This window comes from Erythrolamprus reginae, chromosome Z (genome assembly GCF_031021105.1).
Source record: "Erythrolamprus reginae isolate rEryReg1 chromosome Z, rEryReg1.hap1, whole genome shotgun sequence".
NCBI classification, from domain to species: Eukaryota; Metazoa; Chordata; class Lepidosauria; order Squamata; family Dipsadidae; genus Erythrolamprus; species Erythrolamprus reginae.
Window position 1 is genome coordinate 148,447,526 of NC_091963.1, and position 24,156 is coordinate 148,471,681.

General features: G+C 41.9%; 1 protein-coding gene across 3 annotated transcripts in view; it reads right to left on the reverse strand.

Annotated features, from left to right (window-relative positions):
- TGM1 (transglutaminase 1) overlaps nt 1-24,156 on the reverse strand; it is a 71,829-nt gene that overhangs the window by 12,599 nt on the left and 35,074 nt on the right. For all 3 annotated transcript variants that reach the window (XM_070767285.1, XM_070767284.1, XM_070767286.1), the window contains 3 exons: nt 9,580-9,831; nt 4,001-4,119; nt 3,133-3,240 (listed from right to left, as the gene is read on the reverse strand). In XM_070767285.1, the coding sequence (XP_070623386.1) occupies nt 3,133-3,240; nt 4,001-4,119; nt 9,580-9,831 (479 nt within the window). The remainder of the gene's footprint in view (nt 1-3,132; nt 3,241-4,000; nt 4,120-9,579; nt 9,832-24,156) is intronic.

Sequence of the window (24,156 nt, forward strand, 5' to 3'; positions counted from 1 at the left end):
ATTCATTTGCTTAACGACTGTGGGAAAGAGGGTATAAAATCAGGCGCGGTCTCACTGAATGACTGAATTTCTGGTCATAAGTTGAAGAAATTTAAAAAATTAAATGTACATTTAAAAAAATCCACCACTTTGAGTAAAATATCTGAGATTTTTTGAAAAAAAAAAAGATTTCAACGTTTTCTGGGCTGAATTTCTGTTTTTTTTTTAAATGCCGTAACTCTTACTGCGTGGTTTATCCAAGGTCATTTCTCTAGTTCTTTGTGATTTCTCAAGATTTGTGACCCTTTCAAGTTTAGTATGGCATAATTTTTTTTTTTTTTTGCAGATTGCAGTGAGAAGAATGATCTCAGGGGCCAACCCATTGCTGAGCAAGCAAGGGAACAGGAAAAAGCAGAAGAGCTCAGAGGAAATTAAATACAAGAATCTAAATGAGAGGCTGCAGACGTGATAACAAAGCTCCTACAATCCTGGGTTGCATAAACAAGAGGCACAGAAGTCAGAATCACGGGAAGTATGAGTACCGCTTGATAAAGACTTTAGTTAAGGCCACACCTGGAATCCTGCATATGTTTTGGTGCCCACGTTACAAAAACAAGATTTATTTATTTAATTTATTTATTTTGTCAAGTAGGTATTGGTAGTATGCAAAGATATAACAATGTTTATATACATGATACTAGTAAGAGGAAAAACATTAGGACAGGGGACGGTAGGCACGCTGGTGCACTTATGCATGACCCTTACTGACCTCTTAGGAATTGGGAAAGGTCAACATTGTCTAAGGGTAAAGTTTTGGGGGTTAGATGATGATACTACAGAGTCATGTAGTGAGTACCATGCATCAACTACTTGGTTACTAAAGTCGTATTTCCTGCAGGCGAGCTTAGAACGGTTTACTTTAAGTTTGTGTGCTCGTGTGTTGTTGTGGTTGAAGCTGAAGTAATCAGTGACATAAAAGATGTTGACATTATTTCACTGATATTATGTGACTGAAAGAGTAGTAGATGCTTGGAACAAACTTCCAGCAGATGTGGTTGGTAAATCCACAGGAACTGAATTTAAACATGCCTGGGATAAACATATATTTTGACCCTAAGATAAAATACAGGAAATAGTATAAGGGCAGACTAGATGGACCATGTGGTCTTTTTTTTTTTTTGCCACCAATCTTTTATGTTTCTATGACATAAAAAATAAAAGACATAAAAATTTTTGAGACTTTGGAAAAAAGTGCAAAGAAAAGCAACTAAGATGATTAAAGGCTCAGAGATCAAAACATATAAAGAACAGCTGCAGGATTTGGGTAGAAAAGAAGGACCAGAAGGATTGCTGGCTGGGGAATTCTGGAAGTTGAAGTCCAAATATCTTCAAGTTGCCAAGGTTGGGAAACACTGCTTTATAGCAATCTTCCAGTAATTTGAGGGGCTGCCACAAAGAGGAGGTGGTCCACCTATTCCCCAAAGCCCCCAAAAGGCAGGATAAGAAACAATCGATGGAAATTAATCTGGCAGAGAAGCAACCTGGAACTATGAAGAAACTTCCTAACAGCGAGGACAATTAAACTAGTGGAACAGCTTGCCACCAGAAGTTGTGGGTGCTCTGTCACAGGACTGGACAGCCAGTTGTCTCAAACGGTGTAGGGTCTCCTGCTTTAAGCAAAGAGGCTGGACTAGAAGACCTTGAAGGTCCCTTCCAGCTCTCTCCTGATTGCTTTTCAATGCGTTTATGGCCCTTTGTAGAATATTAGCGTGTGACTCAGGCGTCGTGCGGCAACAATCTGGCCTTATGATAACCAAATGGCCCTGATTAATCCTTGAGAAATGAGGCAATTATCCTGTTCCCCAATATTGCAAGAGATGCACCCCAATTAAAGAGGTGGTACAGCAGGCTGAAAACCCAACCCAGGCCTTGGCTTGACCTGTGTAACTTCCTAGAACAGAAGCCAGCTGATCTAACCAGTCATATCAAATCCAGGTCAATGAATTTGTTAATTCATGAGGTAAATCTGTTAATTCATGAGGTAAATCTGTTAATTCATGAGGTAAATATCTGCAAACAAAAGAGGTGGGTAAAAACAGAAGCGAAGTTGAGGAAGGATGTTAATTTCTCATTTGGGTACAGGTAATCCTTGATTTACAACCAATTGTGAGGCCAAAAGTTAGATTGCTAACGGGGACGGTTGTTAAGTGAATCACTGCAGTAGTTGTTTAAGCAAATCCCCTTAGCTGTCTCAGTTTAAGTATGGTTTTTTGGGTTGTATAGAAGAAGAAAAAGAAAAAAGACCTCATGGTCTATCTAGCCTGCACTTATACTATTTCTTGTATTTTATCTTAGGATGGATAAACATATATCCTAGATGGACCATGAGGTCTTTTTCTGCCGTCAATCTTCAATTGTTTTTTAATAAGGATTTAAAAAATTGTTTTAATATTGGATTTGTATGTATTGCCTGTTGTGAGCTGCCCCGACTCCTTGGAGAGGGGCGGCATACAAATCTAATAAATTATTATTATTATTATTATTATTATTATTATTATTATTATTAAATCCAGTTTTCCCTTGGACTTGGCTTGTCAGGGTGGTCGTACAAGGGGATCACATGACCCGTCATTGTGGTTGTAAGTTGAGGACTACATGCATTCAGATTTAACAGAGTTGGAAGGGACCTTGCAGGTCATCTAGTCCAACCCCATTGCCCAAGCAGGATATCCTACATCTGCCTCAGTTTGGAAGTTTTTGCCAACTTAAGAGAAAGAAAAAAAGGTAGAGAGACGAAGAAAAAAGAAGAAAGAAAAAGAGAAAAGAGAAAGAAAAGAGAGAGAAAAAGAGAAAGAAAGAGAGTGAGAAAGAGGAAAAACAAAGAGAAAGAGAACATGGAAAGAGAGGAGAAAGAAAAGAGAAAGGAAGAAAGGAGACAGGGAAAAGAAAAGAAAACATAAAATGCAGAGAATAAAATGGGATATTGAAGAATGGAAACGATGGAGAAAATTGATTGAAATAATAGCAGAAGGTCTATGAACCAAAACAAGGAGAAGCATTTGGGAAATAATAATTGACATTTTCTGCCCTTTAACAAGGTTCCGGATCCATTGTCAGAGGCTGGGAAGGAAGAGGAAGCAATTCACCACTCACCATGGCTGAGACGACGCGGGAAACCATGATCGGATCTGACCGGCTTGCGTGAGGCATCCCCCGCTTATCCAGCATGAACAAACACGCATCCAGGATCCCGTGGTCAAACTGAGGGCAGACAAGGAAGGAAGGTCATAGGCGCAGGGAACCCTGGCTCCCAAGGTCCTCCGGTTTGTTTTGGGACAAAGGAATCAACCACTGGACAAAGACTACACTGCTGGGGTGGTCATTCTGGCTTCTTTTGACCACATTCCAGGCATTCCCATGCCCTAATGAGAAATGTAGCCATGTTTGCATCATTTTCACTCTTCCTTCCTTCCTTCCTTCTTCGTTTGTTTGTGCCTTCCTTCGTTCCTTCGTTCCTTTCTTCTTTCCTTCCTTTCCTTCCTCCCTCTCTTCCTTTCCTCTTCCCTTTCCCCTTTCATTTCCCCTTTCCATCTTTTCTTCCTTTCCTTCCCTCCCCTTCTCCTCCCCTCCTTCCTTCCTTCCTTCCTTCTTTCCTTTCCTTTTCCTTCCTTCCTTCCTCCTTCCCTTCATCTTTCTTTCTTTCTTTCTTTCTTTCCTTCCTTCCTTCCTTCCTCCTCCCTCCCTCCCTCCCCCTTTCTATCTCTATATTTTTTAAATCACCTCAAACATCTCCTATTTCCTCCCTGGTTCCTTAGACTTCTCACTTTTAAAAATGTAACAAAACAGCCACCAATTTCTTGTAGAGCAGCTTCTCACAGCAAAACGTGGCCAAAAACTAATTCAGGCCTTTTATTTTTTTATTTACATATAGGCATAATTCCAGTCCAGGGTCCTTTTCAAAAGCCCATTTCCTCCGCAAACATTTTTGGGAGTTTGAGAAGACTTTGAAACGGCATCTTACCTGCGCGTAGTTCCATGTTCGCTCCCCGATCTGACTTTCCGTCCCATAGTAAATTCTTCCCGTTTCGTTCAGCACGTATTCCTTCAGCCAGTCGCTCTGTTGCATGTGGACCGAATCCTCTAAAACAGGAGAAAAACCAGGAAAATTCAAATAAATGTGAAAGAAAAATCCATGACCTCATCTCCCTTTTATAAAACATCCTTTCGTTGGGGAAATTAAAACAAAAGTTTACTTCTGCTGATCTTTTAGAAACATAGAAGTCTGATGGCAGAAAAAGACCTCATGGTCCATCTAGTCTGCCCTTTTACTATTTTCTGTATTTTATCTTGTTATATGTTTATCCCAGGCATGTTTAAATTCAGTTACTGTGGATTTACCAATCACGTCTGCTGGAAGTTTGTTCCAAGGATCTACTACTCTTTCAGTCAAATAATATTTTCTCATGTTGCTTCTGATCTTTCCCCCAACTAACTTCAGATTGTGCCCCCTTGTTCTTGTGTTCACTTTCCTATTAAAAACACTTCCCTCCTGGACCTTATTTAACCCTATAACATATTTAAATGTTTCGATCATGTCCCCCCTTTTCCTTCTGTCCTCCAGACTATACAGATGGAGTTCATGAAGTCTTTCCTGATAGGTTTTATGCTTAAGACCTTCCACCATTCTTGTAGCCCGTCTTTGGACCCGTTCAATTTTGTCAATATCTTTTTGAAGGTGAGGTCTCCAGAACTGGACACAGTATTCCAAATGTGGTCTCACCAGCACTCTATATAGCGGGTTCATAATCTCCCTCTTCCTGCTTGTTATACCTCTAGCTATGCAGCCAAGCATCCTACTTGCTTTCCATCTTTTCTTGCAAATAAAAATGTATTTTATGTGTACTTTTGTCTCTTGGGCATGCCACTTTGGGACTCCGGCGAAAAAAATGACATTAAGCTTTAAACAATTGTTACAATAAAATACTATTTTTTAAAAATACTAATTCTTGATTTACAACAGTTCATTTAGTGACCGTTTGGCACTAAAAAAGAGTGACTCGTGGCCATTTTTCACACGCACAACCACTGCAGCGTGAGACATTCACAATTCAGACGCCTGGCAGCTGACTCGTTTTTACGACGACCGTCTGACAAGCAACGTCAATGAGAGGAGCCGGATTCGCTTAATGACCATCTTACTAACTTAAGAAAATCAGCAATTCTCTTCACAACAGTGTCAAGAAAGGTCATAGGATGGCACAAAACTCAGTTGTGGCTGTAACTTCAGGACTAATCTGTATCTCCTTGAAACATCTGTCTTTGGATGGGGGTGGAGAAAACTTTTCGAAGATTAATGAGTCCTTCTAAGTCATTTCCTGAGGTTTGATCAAAAGAATAACAGATCAAAGTTTTATTTTTATTTTTCTTCCCGCGGGAGGGAACAATACCTATTTAGGGTGTGTGTTTGTATGTTTGTGCGAGTCCTTGTTATCCCCTTTTGCCCCCTTTTTTAAAAAAATGTTCCCTTCTGTGTGCCAAGCGAAAGATCTAACTTCCTTTGGTCTTCCTTTCGACGAACAGCGGGAGAGAAATTTATTCCTTTTCCCACCCTGGGTTTTTTTTTTCCGTGCCTCTTCTGCAATTCGGGAAGGAAAGAGGAACAGGGATGTTGGAAGGTGTGATATACAGTGTTCCCTCGATTTCCGCGGGGGATGCGTTCCGAGACCACCTGCGAAAGTCGAATTTCCGCGAAGTAGAGATGCGGAAGTAAATACACCATTTTTGGCTATGGACAGTATCACAAGCCTTCCCTTAACACTTTAAACCCCTAAATTACCATTTCCCATTCCCTTAGCAACCATTTACTCACCATTATTACTGGTACTCACCATTGAATAAGACACTTAGTGATCCTGATATTTATAAACATAATTATTTATTAACAATAATTATTTTTTTTTGTTATTTTTTTGCAAAAATTATTAGTTTGGCGATGACACATGACGTCATTGGGTGGGAAAAACTGTGGTATAGAAAAAAACCCCACTAAGTATTTTTTAATTAATATTTTTTGAAAAACCGTGGTATAGGCTATTCGCGAAGTTCGAACCAGCAAAAATTGATGGAACACTGTAATTCCTAAATTTTTGCATATGAACGACAGCTACACCACGCCTGCCCGGTTTCCATTTATCAGTTCACCTGATTCTTCCTGCAAACTGATTTAAGCTTATCAACGTCACCTCCTCCTGTAGCAGGAAGTTCAGTCCGCTACGCTCGTAGTGCGACCGGAACAACCTGGAACTGAACACAGTCAAAACCGTAGAAATGGTGATAGACTTTAGGAGAAACCGTCCCATCCTACCACCTTTCACAATACTAGACAACACAGGATCAACAGCAGAGACTTTCAAATTTCTAGATTCTGTCGTATCTCAAGATCTAAAATGGTCCCCTAACATCAAAAACGTCACCAAAAAAGCACAACAAAGAATGTTCTTCCTGCGCCAACTCGGGAAGCTCAAACGGCCCAAGGAGTTGCTGATACAGTTCTCCAGAGGAATCACTGAGTGTGCCATCTGCACCTCTATAACTGCCTGGTTCGGTTCTGCAACCCAACAAGACTGACACCGACTTCAGAGGGGAATCGGAATGGCACAAAAAACAATGGCTGCCAACCTGCCTTCCACTGAAGACCTGTAGACTGCACGAGTCAAAAAGAGGGCAGGGAAAATATTTACTGACCCCTCGCATCCTGGACATAAACTCTTTCAATTTCTAGACACAAAACGAGGCTATACAGAACTGCACACTAAGATAACTAGACGCAAGAACTTTTTTTCCCGGAATGCCATCACTCTGCTAAACAAATAATTCCCTCAATACTGACAAACTATTCACTAAGTCTGCATTACTATTACTATTAGTCTTCACACCATTGCTATCGCCCATCTCCTCCCACTTATGACTGTAACTTGCTGCTTGTATCCTTACGATTTATATTGATTCGTTCCTAATATGATTTAATTGCTTATTTGTACCCTATGACTATAATTAAATGTTGGTATCTTATGATTCTTGACGAATATCTTTTCTTTTTATATACACTGAGAGCATATGCACCAAAGACAAATTCTTTCTGTGTACAGTCACACTTGGCCAATAAAGAATTCTATTATGTTTGGTTCGTTTCTGTTCTGTTGTTCTATAATAATAATAATAATAATAATAATAATAATAATAATAATAATAATAATAATAGTTGTTGTTGTTGTTAGCCGCCCCGAGTCTACGGAGAGGGGCGGCATACAAATCCAATAAATAAACAAACAAACAAACAAACAAACAAATAAATTATTATTATTATTATTATTATTATTATTATTATTATTATTATTATTACATTATTCTATTCTACTTCTACTTCTACTCTACTCTATTCCTTTCCTATTCCTATTCTATTCATAATAATGATAATAATAATAATAATAACAACAACAACAACATTATTCTACTTCTACTTCTACTTCTATTTCTACTCTACTCTATTCCTTTCCTATCCTATTCTATTCATAATAATAATAATAATAATAATAATAATAATAATAATAATAATAATAATAATAATAATAACATTATTCTATTTCTATTTCTATTATTTCTACTTCTACTTCTACTTCTATTTCTATTCTATTCCTTCCAAAAAGTCCCAAAGTCAGACACATTGATAAACAGGAATGGGAAAAATTCCCATTCCCCCCCTTAATAAAGAGGTCAAATGTCAAATCCCTGATGTCGAACTGAACTCCGATCTCTTAAGAATTACTACCTTGAAATGCAAATAAGTAAATAAATAAACCCTACGACCGTCTGAGCCCTTACATTTCTGTTCCTGAGCGAGACATCTGCGGAGGGGCTATTGTTCTTTTTATGACCTTGCTCACCACAGAAGTGAATCTTGCCATTGGGAAGGGTAGACACACTGCTGCTCGGTGAATCGGCACCTTGGCTAGTCGGCGGTACATCAAGGACGGTTTAATAAAGCAAAGCTTCAATCCATTAAAAATAGGACCGATCTGTTTTTTTTGGGCGTCCTCCAGTTTGGAATTGCCAAACACTCCCTTTCGATGAGCCCAGGTTTAATGTGTTGTGGGAATGCAGTTTTGATAAAACTTTTAAAGTTTTGATAAAAAACCAGTTTCGGGTGTGTCGACAGAAGGAAAACACAAAGAAAGGAAAAACAATGACTTTTTGCTTTGTTTTGTTTTGGGTTCTTCTTCCTTTCTTCTCTTTTCTTCTCCTTCTTCTTTGTCTCAGAGTGTGTAGGCTACACAATAGGGCTCCATCCTTCCCACACCCTTGCTGACTCGGGCAGAAAATTAAGCCAGCGCCTTTCGCACCCAGGTCAGGAGGGTGTGTTGTGGCGAGGAGGTTTAGATTGGATCGTGTTGAGCATCTTTTTATGAACCATGGGAAAAACAAACCAATACAAAAACCAGGCTGGCATCTCTTAAGAGATCACAAAAGATTTGTGGCTGTGGTTCTCATGGTGGATTTAGTGGGTCACCCAGCCATCAAAGGGGCAAACGTTTGGGGGTCCTCGCCCTTACGACCACAACTGAGGACAAAGTTTGTGTCGTTAAGAAAGGAGGCGGTTGCGCTGTGCCCAATTGGATAGCTTTTTTGGAGAGGGGCACGGTGGGTAAGCAAATGGCTGCAGTCGTTAAGAGAAGCACATGGTCATTAAGTGAATCCAGCTTTCCCCACTGCTTGCCGTAAGCCAGTTGGGAAGGTCACCAAATGAAGAATCATGCAATACTGGGAGGTGGCAACCGTTTATAGAGGCCGGGTGCCCAGCGTCTGAAAGTTTGATCGCGTAACCGTGGGGAATCTTGCAACAGTGGTAAGGGGAGGACTGTTGAAACTTTGGTTGCAAAACAAAGGACCATAAGTCAAGGACTGTGTTGCTATATATTTATCTGATGTACGTACGTCAATTGAAATGTGCCTTTCAGGAGGCTTTCCTTCCTTCTCTTTCCTTTCCTTCCCTTCCTTCCTTCCTCCTTCCCTTCCTTCCTTTCTTCCTTCCCTTCATTTTTCCTTCCTTTCTTCCTTTCTTTCTTTCCTTCATTCTTACCTTCCTTCCTTTTCTTCCTTCCCTTCATCTTTCTTTCTTTCTTTCCTTCCTTCCTTCCCTTCATTTTTCCTTTCTTTCTTTCTTTCCTTCTTTCCTTCCTTCTTTCTTACCTTTCTTCCTTTTCTTCCTTCCCTTCATCTTTCTTTCTTTCTTTCTTTCATTCTTTCTTTCCTTCCTTCCTTCCTTCCTTCTTACCTTCCTTCCTTTTCTTCCTTCCCTTCATCTTCCTTCCTTCCTTCCCTACCTTCCTTCCTTCCATCCTTCCCTCTTCCTTCCTTCCTTCCTTCTTTCCTTCCTTCCTTCTTCTTTCTTCCCCTCCCTCCCAACCAGCCTCCCTTCCTTCCTCTTCTCTTCCCTTGATTCATCCATCCATCCATCTCTCCTCCCTCCCTTCCCTTCATCCACCCATCAATTTATTCACCCATCCATCTGTCCATCTGTCCATTTCTCCTCCCACAACTTACCTGAGCACCAGGGATTGAAGAGGATGTACACCTCGTTTTTGGGGTCAAAGGGGGCGGCGTACTCCCCCGCCTTGCTTCGGGTCTTCACACTGAACTGGTACTTGCCAATCACCGCTCTGGGTGAGGGGCAGACTTGGATACACATGGTGTTGTCGTCCGAGCTGGTCATTTCCGCTGACCAGCCCAGGCCGGGCAAGGAACTGCCGACAGGGACCAGAATGTGGGTGCCCTTTGAGGGGTGTGGGTTGGAACCTGCCGCAGGGAGAGAAACAAGGGAGGGAAGATTAATTACTGTAGTTTGACTATTAATAAAATTAACGACAGGGTGGTACCAATATTGATAGACACCCGATGTATGATGTCAAATGACTGGAGCATCCTTTGAACAAAATAATGACCTAAGCGCCAGTGCCCATTGTAAAAACATTGCCAAAAAAGGCACTAAGAGTTGCTAATCTAATGTTACGTAGCTTCTTCTCTGGCAGTATTACACTGCTAACCAGGGCATATAAACATTTGCTAGACCAATTCTTGAATACAGCTCATCTTTCTGAAACACACACTGCATTTCGGAACATTAATACAATTGAGAGAGTCCAAAAATTTCAGAAGAAGAGTCCTCCCCTGCGCGCAACAGAATACCTTATTCTACCAGACTTGAAATCTGGGGCTTAGGTCACTTAGAGCTACGTTGCCTTTGTTATGATCTAAATGTAGTTCCTGAAATCATCTACCACAATGTCAATGAATACTTCACCTTCAACCGCAATAATACACGAGTGCCCAATAGATTTGAACTCAATGTAAACCGTTCTAAACGCAACTGCAGGAAATACGACTTCAGCAATAGAATGGTCAATGTCTGGAATGCATTACTTAACTCTGGTTTCTTCCCCAAACCTCAAAGACTTTAACCTTAGACGGTCTACAGTTGACCTCATACCATTCCTAAGAGGTCTGTAAGGGGCGTGCCTACCATCCCTGTCTTACTGTTCTGTTGTCCAAATTTATCTGTACTTACTTTGCTTATGTTTAAGTTTATACCTGCTATCTTGTACATGTTTTTAACAAATAAATAAAATAAACATCGGAACTGACAAATTCCCCATCAGTCAATTAGGAGCTTGACTTTGAACGGCTTAAATCCTACTTGAAAAACTCTTTAACACGATTTAAGATCCACATCAGCCTTATCTTCAGGTCCTTGGGAAGGTGGACAACATTTCCAAATCTAGTCTCAACATCTGGACGACTGTGCAACCAACCCCAACAATGTCTTACAGGTATATTTAAAGTGGTACATACTTTTATGTCTCCAAATTACGCAAATTTATTACATTTATTTTACTATTTAAAAGGGAACGTCCATTCGTTTAGCTGAGAATTAGAACAGAGGAGTGGCCGCCAACTTGACTCTTTTGACCATACCCTGTGGACACCCCTGCCGTAAACCTGTAGTTGAACTACAAGCCCTATATTCTCTACCAACAGGGTCTTTGTGGTCCCAAAGGGCATGCCAAATTCAGTAAAAGGATTTGGCATGTACGATACTTTTAAATTGAATACAGGTAGTCCTTGACTGATGACCACAATTGAGGTCAACATGGCTGTTGCCAAGAGAGAGGGCTGTTCAATGAGTTTTGCCCCATTCTACAACCTTGCTTGTTACGGTCATAAAGTGAATCAGCTGTGGCTGTTAAGTTAATAACCCAGTTGTTCAGCGAATCGGGCTTCCCCCGTTGACTTTACTTGTCGCGAAAGGGGATCGCATGATCCCTGAGACACTGCAGCTGTGATAAATATGAATTTATTTATTTATTTATTTATTCAATTTTTATGCCGCCCTTCTCCTTAGACTCAGGGCGGCTTACAACATGTTAGCAATAGCACGTTTTTAAACAGAGCTAGGCTATTGCCCCCACAATCCGGGTCCTCATTTTACCCACCTCGGAAGGATGGAAGGCTGAGTCAACCTTGAGCCGGTGATGAGATTTGAACCGCTGACCTTCAGATCTACAAGTCAGCTTCAGTGGCCTGCAATACAGCACTCTACCTGCTGTGCCATGCCGGCTCATGTAATTGGCTGCTAAGCGTTTGAATTTTGATCATGTGACTGTGGGGACGTTGAGGTTGACGGTCGTTAAGTGTGAAAATGGCCCTACGTCTCTTTTTTTACCCCCCAGTAACTTTGAACTGTCACTAAACGATCATCTATAAAGTTAAACTTCAACCAATCCTTAAAATAGGACTGATCCGTTCGGGCGTCAGCCATTTTGTAAACACAAGCATCCTGTTTGGATAACCCGGGTTTCATGTGTTGTGTGAAACAAAGGCCGTTTTTTCTGAAGCCAACGCTCACACCCAAACGTCAACATGCCCGCCCTTGTTTGTGGAGGTGAGTCGGCCGTACTGGCCCCCCAAAACAGACATTTTATCAAGTGGAGGATGGAGGATTGGCTTGGCGTTATGCCTCGATTTGCTAAGGAGGGTTAGATAAGCGTCTGAGAACAAACACCCTGTGCCCAGCTGGTGGGAAAGTGGTCCTGCCAAAAATTCACGTTCCGAGAGATAATGTGAATTCTCCAGATTCCACTCCTTGCTTCCTTCTCCATTTGAATAAAATCAAAAACCAAAGAGCAAGGGAGTTACAAAAGCCTGGTCTAGCTCAGCTCGTTCCTTCTAAACCTTTAACCGCAACTCGATCGGCAGGGCAACCTATTGTTTAGTGGCGGCTCAGGCAACAACCACAAGCAAAACTCACATTCCTTATTTTGTTGGGGAGGTGAGTGGTCCCTAGCAAAGGCCTCGCTTTCTGGCTGAGGTGCGCAGGTCGTAAGTGGAGACAGTGCTCGACGTACGATTCCAGTGGAACCGGCATATGTGCGGCCGAGGCGGTCATTGAGGGAGGCTTTGGTCCATTTTATAGGCCATGGTTATCAAGTGAATCAGCACAGTTGTTACGTGAGATACACGGTTGCTAAGCAAATCTGGCTCCCCTCCCCCCCGCCCGATATTGGTCCTAAAGGAAACTGCAGTTTAATGTTTCCAAATGTAAAATAATGCACTTGGGGAAAAGGAATCCTCAATCTGAGTATTGCATTGGCAGTTCTGTGCTAGCAAAAACTTCAGAAGAGAAGGATTTAGGGGTAGTGATTTCTGACAGTCTAAAAATGGGTGAGCAGTGTGGTCGGGCAGTAGGGAAAGCAAGTAGGATGCTTGGCTGCACAGCTAGAGGTATAACAAGCAGGAAGAAGGAGATTGTGATCCCCCTATATAGAGCGCTGGTGAGACCCCATTTGGAATAATACAGTGTCCAGTTCTGGAGACCTCACCTACAAAAAGATATTGACAAAATTGAACAGGTCCAAAGACGGGCTACAAGAATGGTGGAAGGTCTGAAGCATAAAATGTATCAGGAAAGACTTAATGAACTCAATCTGTAGAGTCTGGAGGACAGAAGGAAAAGGGGGGACACGATCAAAACATTTAAATATGTTAAAGGGTTAAATAAGGTCCAGGAGGGAAGTGTTTTTAATAGGAAAGTGAACACAAGAAAAGGAGACACAATCTGAAGTTAGTTGGGGGAAAGATCAAAAGCAACATGAGAAAATATTATTTTACTGAAAGAGTAGTAGATCCTTGGAACAAAGTTCCAGTAGACGTGATTGGTAAATCCACAGTAACTGAATTTAAACATGCCTGGGATAAACATATATCCATCCTAAGATAAAATACAGGAAATAGTATAAGGGCAGACTAGATGGACCATGAGGTCTTTTTCTGCGGTCAGTCTTCTATGTTTCTATGTTTTTGTGAGCCGCCCCGAGTTTGCGGAGAGGGGCGGCATATAAATCCAATAAACCTAAACCTAACCTAAAGGCCCTAAAAGGGGATCGCTACAACCGTCATAAGTACATGCCAGTTGCCAAGCATTTCAATTTAGTCATAAGTGTGAAAAATGGTCCTAAGTCACTTTTTTCAGTGCCCTTGTAACTTTGAACCGTCACTAAACGAATGATTGTCAGTTGAGCACTACCTGTAAAGATTGTAAGAGGAGGAAGAAAAAAATAAGTAAATGAAAGGATTTTCTTGACTTTAGGATAGTGTCTTCCAACCTCAGCAACTTTAAGATGGGAGGACTTCAACTCCCAGAATTCTCGTGCTAGCCCTTTAAGATCGACTTCAACTCATAGAAACATAGAAACATAGAAGACTGACGGCAGAAAAAGACCCCATGGTCCATCTAGTCTGCCCTTTTACTATTTCCTGTATTTTATCTTACAATGGATATATGTTTATCCCAGGCATGTTTAAATTCGGTTACTGTGGATTTACCAACCACGTCTGCTGGAAGTTTGTTCCAAGGATCTACTACTCTTTCAGTAAAATAATACTTTCTCATGTTGCCTTTGATCTTTCCCCCAACTAACTTCAGATTGTGTCCCCTTGTTCTTGTGTTCACTTTCCTGTTAAAAACACTTCCCTCCTGAACCCTATTTAACCCTTTAACATATTTAAATGTTTCGATCATGTCCCCCCTTTTCCTTCTGTCTTCCAGACTATACAGATTGAGTTCATTAAGTCTTTCCTGATACGTTTTATACTTCAGACCTTCCACCATTCTTCTAGCCCGTCTTTGGACCCGTTCAATTTTGTCAATATCTTTTTGTAGGTGAGGTCTCCAGAACTCTCAGAATTCCAAATGGCTTTAAAGACAGGTGGGCTTCAACACCTAGAATTCTTGTGCTGGCCCTTTAAGATGGGTGGGCTTCAAATCCCAGAATTCCAAAGCAGTTTCTTTAAGACATATGAACTAGTAAAATACTTAGAATAGTTATAGTAAGTTATTACAGGTTGTATGACATAATAGTCAACAGAAAGGTTGATACTTTTGTAAATATATATGTTATAAATAAATATATGTGGGTTTTTTTGTTGAATCACAAATTTTTTCTTGCTTCCTTTTGCCTCTCAGCCCAACCAATATTCAATTCAGCAAAAATAGGTTACACACACACACACACACACACACATACACACGTGCAAACATATATATATATATATATAAATTTTTTCTTTTATGTTTTTTGTTTTTGTTTTCAGTGTTTATTATGTACTATGTATGTTTATAATCTTACATTTGTTTGTCTGTCCTTTTTTTCTTTGTTTTTATATTTATATTCAATAAAGACTATTTTTTTAAAAAGAGATGAGCTTCAACTCCCAAAATTTCCCAGCCAATGTAAATCTACATCTTAAAAGTTGCTCAACACTGCTGAGAAGGGGATTATCAGGCTTAGGAGAAAAATGAAAAACACATAGTTTTAAATTTCCAACCTCCAACGTTATGTTCATTCCTTATTATTTGGAGTTGCAGGTTAGGGCAAGCAAGGGGGGAAAAACATATTCTCCAGGTGTGGCTTTTTTCTCAGGTTAACAAGGGCAGCCAGGTTGGAGACTGGGTTTTCAAACTGTGGATAGAAGGATTGCCCTCACAGATTTGAGAAATGTCGAACTACGTTTCTCATAAGCTTGGCTGCCCGGCTCAGGATTATGACTCTGGGATTCAGCACATCTGGATGGAGAAAGGAGCTTGCCAAAGGCAAGAAGGGTGGGGGCAATTCTAATCTCTGGGGGGAGTTGGTTACAGAGGGACGGGGCCGCCACAGAGAAGGCTCTTCCCCTGGGTCCTGCCAAATGACATTGTTTAGTTGACAGGACCCGGAGAAGGCCAACTCTGTGGGACCTAACTGGTCACTGGGATTCGTGCGGCAGAAGGCGGTCCCGGAGATAATCTGGTCCAGTGCCATGAAGGGCTTTATAGGTCATAACCAACACTTTGAATTGTGACCGGAAACTGATCGGCAACCAATGCAGACTGCGGAGTGTTGGTGTGACATGGGCATATTTGGGAAAGCCCATGATTGCTCTCGCAGCTGCATTCTGCACGATCTGAAGTTTCTGAACCCTTTTCAAAGGTAGCCCCATGTAGAGAGCATTACAGTAGTCGAGCCTCGAGGTGATGAGGGCATGAGTGGTTGCATTCCTCCATGGTCACGTGATCAAAATTCAGACGCTTGGCAATTGATTCATATTTATGACAGTCGCAGTATAATGAAAAATATGGCGGCCCCTTTTCGGGTATTCCGAATTTTGATGCCTCTCTAACAATGAATATACAGCCGCGCCTTCTATAGATATGCAAAAGAATTGGCGGACAGGAAGATTTGTGGCATTATGACAATGGTGTTTCTTTCATTTCTTCCACCTTATGAAAAAATAAATACCATAAATCCATTTCATAAACTAATCAGCCAGCAAATACAGTGTTGGAATGAGGAAGTAATTAGTTGTCAGATACACAAACAGGTTCTGCCTCCTCCAGATGTAAGGTCTGAAAGCCAAACGCTTCCTATAATTTGAATTTTGTGTCCTTTCGTCCATGGCGAAGACCTTTATCTCCCAAGATTTTAGAGGTTCTCTACATAAAGTTCTCTAGAAGGTTGGATCTTCTTCGCAAGGAAGGGCTTCTGCTGTGTCTTCTTGCTCAACTGACCTCCTACTTCATTTGGATTTGGATTCCATCGTGAACGTGAGGAGAAATTTCTCCTGCAGGTCATGAACGTGAGGAGAAATTTCTTCTGCAGATCGTGAACGTGAGGAGAAATTTCTCCTGCAGATCGTGAACGTGAGGAGAAATTTATCCTGCAGATCATGAACACGAGGAGAAGTTTCTCCTGCAGATCGTGAATGTGAGGAGAAATTTCTCCTGCATAAGTTGCATTCCTTCAGGGGTGGCAGTTGGTTGACGTTCTAATGGTGAAAAACATTCCCAAACAACAAGGGCAATTCTATCTTGGTGTTTGATGGTTTACCTAAGGTTCTTACGGTGCTTGGTTTCAACCAGATGCAACCACATCTGGATAGCCTCCAAATTATTATTTTTTTAGTTGTCTCTTCACAGAGAAGTTTTATAGAAGGTTGGAGGATCATTTCAGGTTCTTCTTTGCAAGGGAGGGCTTCCACTATGTCTTCTTGCTCAATTGACCTGCTTCATATGGGTTCCATCTTGAACGTGAGGAGAACTTTTTCCTGCAGACATCTCGGCTAGGAAGCAGAAGTCATATTTCCATCAGGGATGTCAGTTGGTTGAAGTTATAATGGTGTAAAACATTCCCAGGCAACAAGGACAGTTGTATCTTAGTATTTGATGGTCTACCTAAAGTTCTTACAGTGCTTGGTTTCCACCGGATGTGATAACATGCAGATCGTCTTCAAAATTATTATTAATATTTTGGTTGCCTTTTCACAGAGAAGTTCTCTAGAAGTTTGGAGAATCATCTCAAGTTTTTCTTTGTCAGGAAGGGCTTCTACTGTTTCTTCTTGTGATTTGGACAGGACAACCATGGATGGGAAATTGGCCTCTCTTGCTGTGTCCATATCAAGATTAAACCTCCAAGTTCTGTAAGGTTTGTGGATTGGTTGATACCAACACTTCCATTTTCATGGCGGTCTTCAAAACCTCCTTGTTGAGTGGCTTGGCACTCATTTTAGAATCAATCCCTTGGTGGAGTGTCTCTTTCAATAACCTAACCAAACTATCTCTTCAGAAAATTTCAAGAAGACCGCAATCTGTCAGAAATAGTGTATTGTCTTCTGCTTGGGTGGCTGGATGGGGTTGGACTAGATGACTGAAAAGGACCCTTCCAACTCTGTTAATCTATTAACTGTTAATTTTTTAAAAAATCTGAAAAAGAGTAGATATAATTTTAGGGGAAAAAAGCTATTTGCCCACCCTGATACCATACGCCAATTTGGGATTGCTTGATGAAGTCAAGTTGCAGAGATGGAAGATGAACCAAAAATTTACACCATTCTGCTTTGGGTAGCCGACAGAACTCCCTGCCACAAGATGAGGTCACTTGATAAGCTTAAATTGGCTTGCAAAAAGAATCAGGTGATAGATGGAAAGACGCCAGATACTACTGTATTCATCTAATCTTGTGTTTCTCAACCTTATCAGAGGTGGAATTCAGCTGGTTCGGGTGAATCTTTTAATTTCTGATGTCGCACGAGTGTTGGGGATGTCGTGCGTGAGCGAATTGCCGTGTTGTTTGATGTCACACGTGTATGCGGATGGCACAGGCAAGCAAATTTGCAGTGCTTTGTGACGCCGCATGGCGTGTGTGCGCGCTCACATTGCCAGTGCTGGGCTAAACCGGTTGTGACAGGATGTGAAGCTGACCTCTACTTAAGATGAGTGGCTTTCAAGTTCTCTGAACTCCCTGCATCTTAAAAGAGCCGTACAGGGATTGTTTGCATCACAATCTGATATCTCTTGATTGTTTTGTTGCTATGTTTATACGATTGCATCTGCGCGGCCTCTATTCCTTCCAGATATTGGGCGTTCTGCCTGATGCAGCAATATGTTTATGCGGCAACCCTATGCAACGATCTATTGTGCCATGTTCCCTCCGGTGAGGTGTGGCAAATTTAAGGCATCCATTTGCTTTAAACAGTGGCGCAGTGGTTAGAGTGCAGTACTGCAGGCTACTTCTGCTGATTGCCAGCTGCTCAGGCAGGGAAGCCTATACTACTGATGGTGAACCTATGGCACGGGTGTCACAAGTGGCACATGGAGCCATATTTTATTTATTTATTTTGTCATACAATTATAGTGATACCTTGTTTTACGAACTTCATTGGTTCCGGAACGAGGTTCGTAAGGTGAAAAGTTTGTAAGACGAAACAATGTTTCCCATAGGAATCAATGGAAAAGTGATTAATGCGTGCAAGCCCAAAACTCACCCCTTTTGCCAGCCAAAGCACCCATTTTTGCGCTGCTGGGATTCCCCTGAGGCTCTCCTCCATGGGAAACCCCACCTCTGGACTTCCGTGTTTTTGTGATGCTGCAGGGGAATCCCAGCAGGGTGCTTTGCTGGCAACGGAAGTCCGGAGGTGGGGTTTCCAAGCGAGGGGAGCCTCAGTGAAATTGCAGCATCGCAAAAACATGGAAGTCCTCAAAATCCCACCTCCGGACTTCCATGTTTTTGTGATGCTGCGATTTTGCTGAGACTCCCCTTGCTGGGAAACCCCACCTCCGGACTTCCGTTGCCAGTGAAGCGCCCGTTTTTGCACTGATGGGATTCCCCTGCAGCATCGCAAAAACACAGAAGTCTGGAGGTGGTGTTTCCAATGGAGGGGAGCCTCAGGGGAATCCCAGCAGCGAAAAAACGGGCGCTTCACTGGCAACAGAAATCTGGAGGCGGGGCATCCCAGTGGTGGTGGCTTGGGTTTGTAAGGGGAAAATAGTTTGGAAGAAGAGGCAAAAAAAAATCTTAAACCCCGGGTTTGTATCTCGAAAAGTTTGTATGACGAGGGGTTTGTAAGACGAGGTATCACTGTATAGTGTGGTAATTTGTACAAATAAAACATTAGATAAGTAATGATAAAAAGTAACAAAAGAAGACAATAGGACAGGGACAGTAGGCACAGTGGTGCGCTTATGCACGCCCCTTACAGACCTCTTAGAAAGGGGGAGAGGTCAGCTGTAGATAGTCTAAGGTTAAAGGTTTTGGGATTAGGAGTAGAAACCACTGAATCAGGTAGTGCATTCCAGGCGTTGATTACTCTGTTGCTGAAGTCGTATTTTTTTGCAGTCAAGTTTGGAGCGGTTGACATTTAGTTTAAATCCATTTTGTGCTCGTGTGTTGTTGCGGTTGAAGGTGAAGTAGTCTTTAACAGGTAGGACATTTTTGTATATGATTTTATGAACTATAATTAAGTCAGAATGGAGACAATGGAGTTGTGAGTTGTCTAAACCAAGAATTTCAAGTCTGGCGGAGTAAGGTATTTTGTTGTGAGAAGAGGAGTGAAGGACTCTTCTTGTGAAATATTTCTGGACTCTCTCAATTGTGTTGATGTCAGATATGCAACGTGGGTTCCATACAGGCGAGCTGTATTCTAGGATGGGTCTTGTTAGCAGTTCAAAATGTCTGCTGCCATGTGAGCCATTGCCTTAGCTCAGTTCCAACGTGCATGTGTGTGTGCCAGACAGCTGATTTTTGGCTCACACAGAGGCTCTGGGAAGGTGTTTTTAGCTTCCAGTGAACCTCTGGGGGATGGAGGAGGGTGTTTTACTCTCCCCGGGCTCCAGGGAAGCCTTTGGAGCCTGGGGAGGGCGAAATATGAGCCTACTGGGCCCACCAGAAGTTGGAAACAGGGCGTTCCCGGCCTCCAGAGGGCCTCCAGGAGGCAGGGGAAGCTGTTTTCGCCCTCCTCAGTCATTGAATTATGGGTGTGAGCACTCGCACATGTGCAATAGCGCACGCCCATGATCTTTCAGTACCTGAGGGAAAAAAGGTTTGCCATCATTGGCCTATACCATTTCAGACAAATGGCTGTCCAATTTCTTCTTAAAAACTTCCAGTGTTGGAGCATTCACAAGTTCTGGAGGCAAGTTGTTCCACTGGTTAATTGTTCTCGCTCTCAGGAAATTTCTCCTTAATTCCAGGTGACTTCTCTCCTTGATTATTTTCCATCCATTGCTTCTTGTCCTGCCCTCTGGTGCTTTGTAGTTTGACCCCCTCTTCTTTGCGGCAACCTCCCAAATACTGAAATATTGCTATCATGTTTCCTGTTGTCCTTGTTGTCATTAAGACTTCAGAGGAGAATCAGAACTGCAGAAAAAACAATTGCTGCCAACCTGCCTTCCATTGAGGACCTGTATACTGCACGAGTCAAAAAGAGGGCGGGGAAAATATTGACTGACCCCTCACATCCTGGACACAAATTGTTTCAACTCCTACCCTCAAAACGTCGCTACAGAGCACTGCACACCAAGACAACTAGACACAAGAACAGTTTTTTTCCGAACGCCATCACTCTACTAAACAAATAATTCCCTCAACACTGTCAGACTTTCTACTAAATCTGCACTTCTATTCTACTAGTTTTTCTCATCATTCCTATCACCCATTTCCTCCCATGTTGACTGTATGACTGTAACTTGTTGCTTGTATCCTAAGGTTTTTATTAATATTGCTTGTTCATTGCTTATTTGACCCCTGTGACAATCATTAAGTGTTGTACCATATGATTTATGACAAATGTATATTTTCTTTTATGTACGCTGAGAGCATCTGCACCAAGACAAATTCCTTGTGTGTCCAATCACACTTGGCCAATAAAAAATTCTATTCTATTCTATTCTATTCTATTCTATTCTATTCTATTCTATTCTATTCTATTAAACCAGACATACCCGATTCCTGCAACCGTTCTTTATATGTTTTATCTTCCAGTACCCTAGTCATCTTTGTTGCTCTTCTCCGCACCTTTTCCAGAGTCTCCACACTTTTTTTTTACATTGGGTGACCATGTTTTGTTTAACCTAAGGTCTCAAGAAGACGACAGATCGAATTCAAGGCACTGCTAAGTGGTGAAAAAGCTGGAAGGCACATGAACGGATCTCGGTCGTCCCTGCCCAGCCCTGCTTTACTTATCAAACGGCCAAGAAGTTGATATGATTGTGAGATTATTGTTTTTTTTCTTTGGCCCGGAGCCTTAAAAAATAAATATTGCCAGATATTTGGAAGAGAATCTGAGATGCTGATGAACTCTTTTATATAAACAACTCAATTAGCAGAGGGATAGAATCAAGGCCACGCGAAGTGTTAATACCACTTTATAAGGCCTTGGTCAGGCCACACTTGGAATACAGCATTCAGTTTTTGGCCCCACGATGCAAAAAGGATGTTGAGACTCTAGAAAGAGTCCAGAGAAGAGCAACAAAGATGATCGGGGATTGGAGGCTAAAACATATGAAGAACGGTTGCAGGAACTGGGTTTATGTCTAGTTTAATGAAAAGAAAGACCAGGGGAGACAGGATAGCAGTCTTCCAGTATCTCAGGGGTTGCCACAAAGAAGAAGGAGTCAACCTATTCTCCAAAGCACCTGAGGGCAGGACAAGAAGCAATGGGTGGAAACTAATCAAGGAGAGAAGCAACTTAGAACTAAAGAGAAATTTCCTGGCAGTTAGAACAATTAATCAGTGGAAGGGCTTGCCTCCAGAAGTTCTGAATGCTCCAACACTGGAAGTTTTAAAGAAGATGTTGGAGAAGTAGTGTAGGGTTTCCTGCCTAAGCAGGGGGTTGGACTAGAAGACCTCCAAGGTCCCTCCCAACTCTGCTATTCTATTCTATTCTATTCTATTCTATTCTATTCCATCCCATCCCATCCCATCCCATCCTATCCTATTCTCTTCTCTTATTCTTAGCCAAAGGAACCTGGGAAAAAGACTTCAGTGCACTGATGATGTCACCTAGGTGGGCCACGAAACGTCTACAAGAAAATCATCAAGCCAAGGATCCCCCGGCACTTCTCCGCCTCCTCCTCACAAACCCCATTCCCTAGCAGTACTGATGAGGCTACCTAGTTGGGTCGCGAAACGTCTGCAAGAAAGGAGCCCGAAGGAGGGAGAAAGGAAGAGGAAGAGAGGGAGAAAGGAGGTGGAGGGAGGGAATGAATGAATGAATGAATGAATGAATGAATGAATGTGCTGATGCAGGCTTCAGAAAATCACGAAGCAAAATCCTTGGCCCAACAAAAAACCCTTTTTTTTAAATGTGAAAATTTAAAAGTGTGAATTTAATGTGAATTCTCTCATTCACATCCAGCAAACAGTCTTTCAAAGGTGAATTTGCAACCAGGGATCTAACCAGGCTTGGAGAGCTGCCAGACTGATACCTTTCAAACATGGTGCTGTACAAGAAAATACTTGGCAAGAAGTCTCTCAGATAAACAAACCTTCACACTAATTAAATAAACCAATTGTCTCCTGCAAACACCACTCCCCCTTCACTCCCATTTATTTCCTATGGGAGGGGCAATTCAGCATCCCCACTCAACCTCTGTTCCTTAATTGTTCCCTTCTCCTGACAGCTTTATGTACGAACAAATCGGAACAGGCTACAGCTACTCTTCTGCCCCATGACTCCGAAGGCAGCTGATAATTGCCAGAGGGCCCTGGCCCTATCTCTGCCTCCAATGAAGAGCATTCATCAGAGCCTTTCCTAGACTCCATGTTCCTCCCCAACCTCCTCACTGTCCGAGGAACAAAGAGGAAGGGGGAGAGAGGAAGGAAGGAAGGAGAAAAGGGTGAGAGAAGAAGGAAGGAAAGAAATAAGGGGGGGGGAGGAAATAAAGGAACAGAATAAGAAGAAGGAAAGGAAGGAAGAAAGGAGAGAGGAAGAAGAGGAAATAAAGGAGCAGGAAGGAAGAAAAGGAGAGAGGAAAGAATGAATGAGAGAAGGGGCAGAGAAGGAAGAAAAGAAGGGGGGAAAGGAAATAAAGAAACAGATTAGAAAGGAAGGAAGGTGAGAGGAAGGGAGAGAGAGGGAGGAAGGAAGAAGAGAGGAAGGGAGAGAGAAAGGAAGGAAGGAGAAAGGGAGAGAAGGAAAAGGGAAATGAATAGAATAGGAAGGAAGGAAAAGGAAGGAAGGAAGAAAGAGAGAAAGAAAGAAAGAAAGAAAGATGGCATCCATCCCAGAGTTCTTAAAGAACTCAGATCTGTCATTGCTACCCCCCTGACTGATTTGTTTAACCAATCCCTGTTAACAGGAGATGTTCCTGAGGATTGGAGAATGGCCAGTGTTGTGCCTATCCACAAGAAGGGCAGTAGAGAAGAAGCTGGTAACTACAGGCCAGTTAGCTTGACATCAGTTGTAGTTAAAATGATGGAGACTCTACTCAAAAAGAGGATAAATCAGCATCTAAAAAACAATAACTTATTGGACCCAAATCAGCATGGCTTTACTGAAGGCAAATCGTGTCAGACTAATCTCATTGAGTTCTTTGACTATGTCACAAAGGTGTTGGATCAAGGTGGTGCCATGGATATTGCCTATCTGGACTTCAGCAAAGCCTTTGATACGGTTCCACATAAAAAGCTGATAGATAAATTAGTGAAGATTGGACTTAATCCCTGGATAGTTCAGTGGATTTCAAGCTGGCTGAAGCATAGACATCAGAGAGTTATTGTTAATGGCGAGTATTCTGAGCAGAGACAGGTTACAAGCGGTGTGCCACAAGGGTCTGTTCTGGGTCCTATTCTTTTTAATATGTTTGTGAGTGACATAGGGGAAGGGTTGGTAGGGAAGGTTTGCCTATTTGCCGATGACTCTAAAGTGTGCAATAGGGTTGATATTCCTGGAGGGGTCTGTAATATGGTAAATGATTTAGCGTTACTAGATAAATGGTCAAAGCAATGGAAACTGCAGTTTAATGTTTCCAAATGTAAAATAATGCACTTGGGGAAAAGGAATCCTAAATCTGAGTATTGCATTGGCAATTCTGTGTTAGCAAAAACTTCAGAAGAGAAGGATTTAGGGGTAGTGATTTCTGACAGTCTCAAAATGGGTGAGCAGTGTGGTCGGGCAGTAGGAAAGGCAAGTAGGATGCTTGGCTGCATAGCTAGAGGTATAACAAGCAGGAAGAGGGAGATTGTGATCCCCTTATATAGAGCGCTGGTGAGACCACATTTGGAGTACTGTGTTCAGTTCTGGAGACCTCACCTA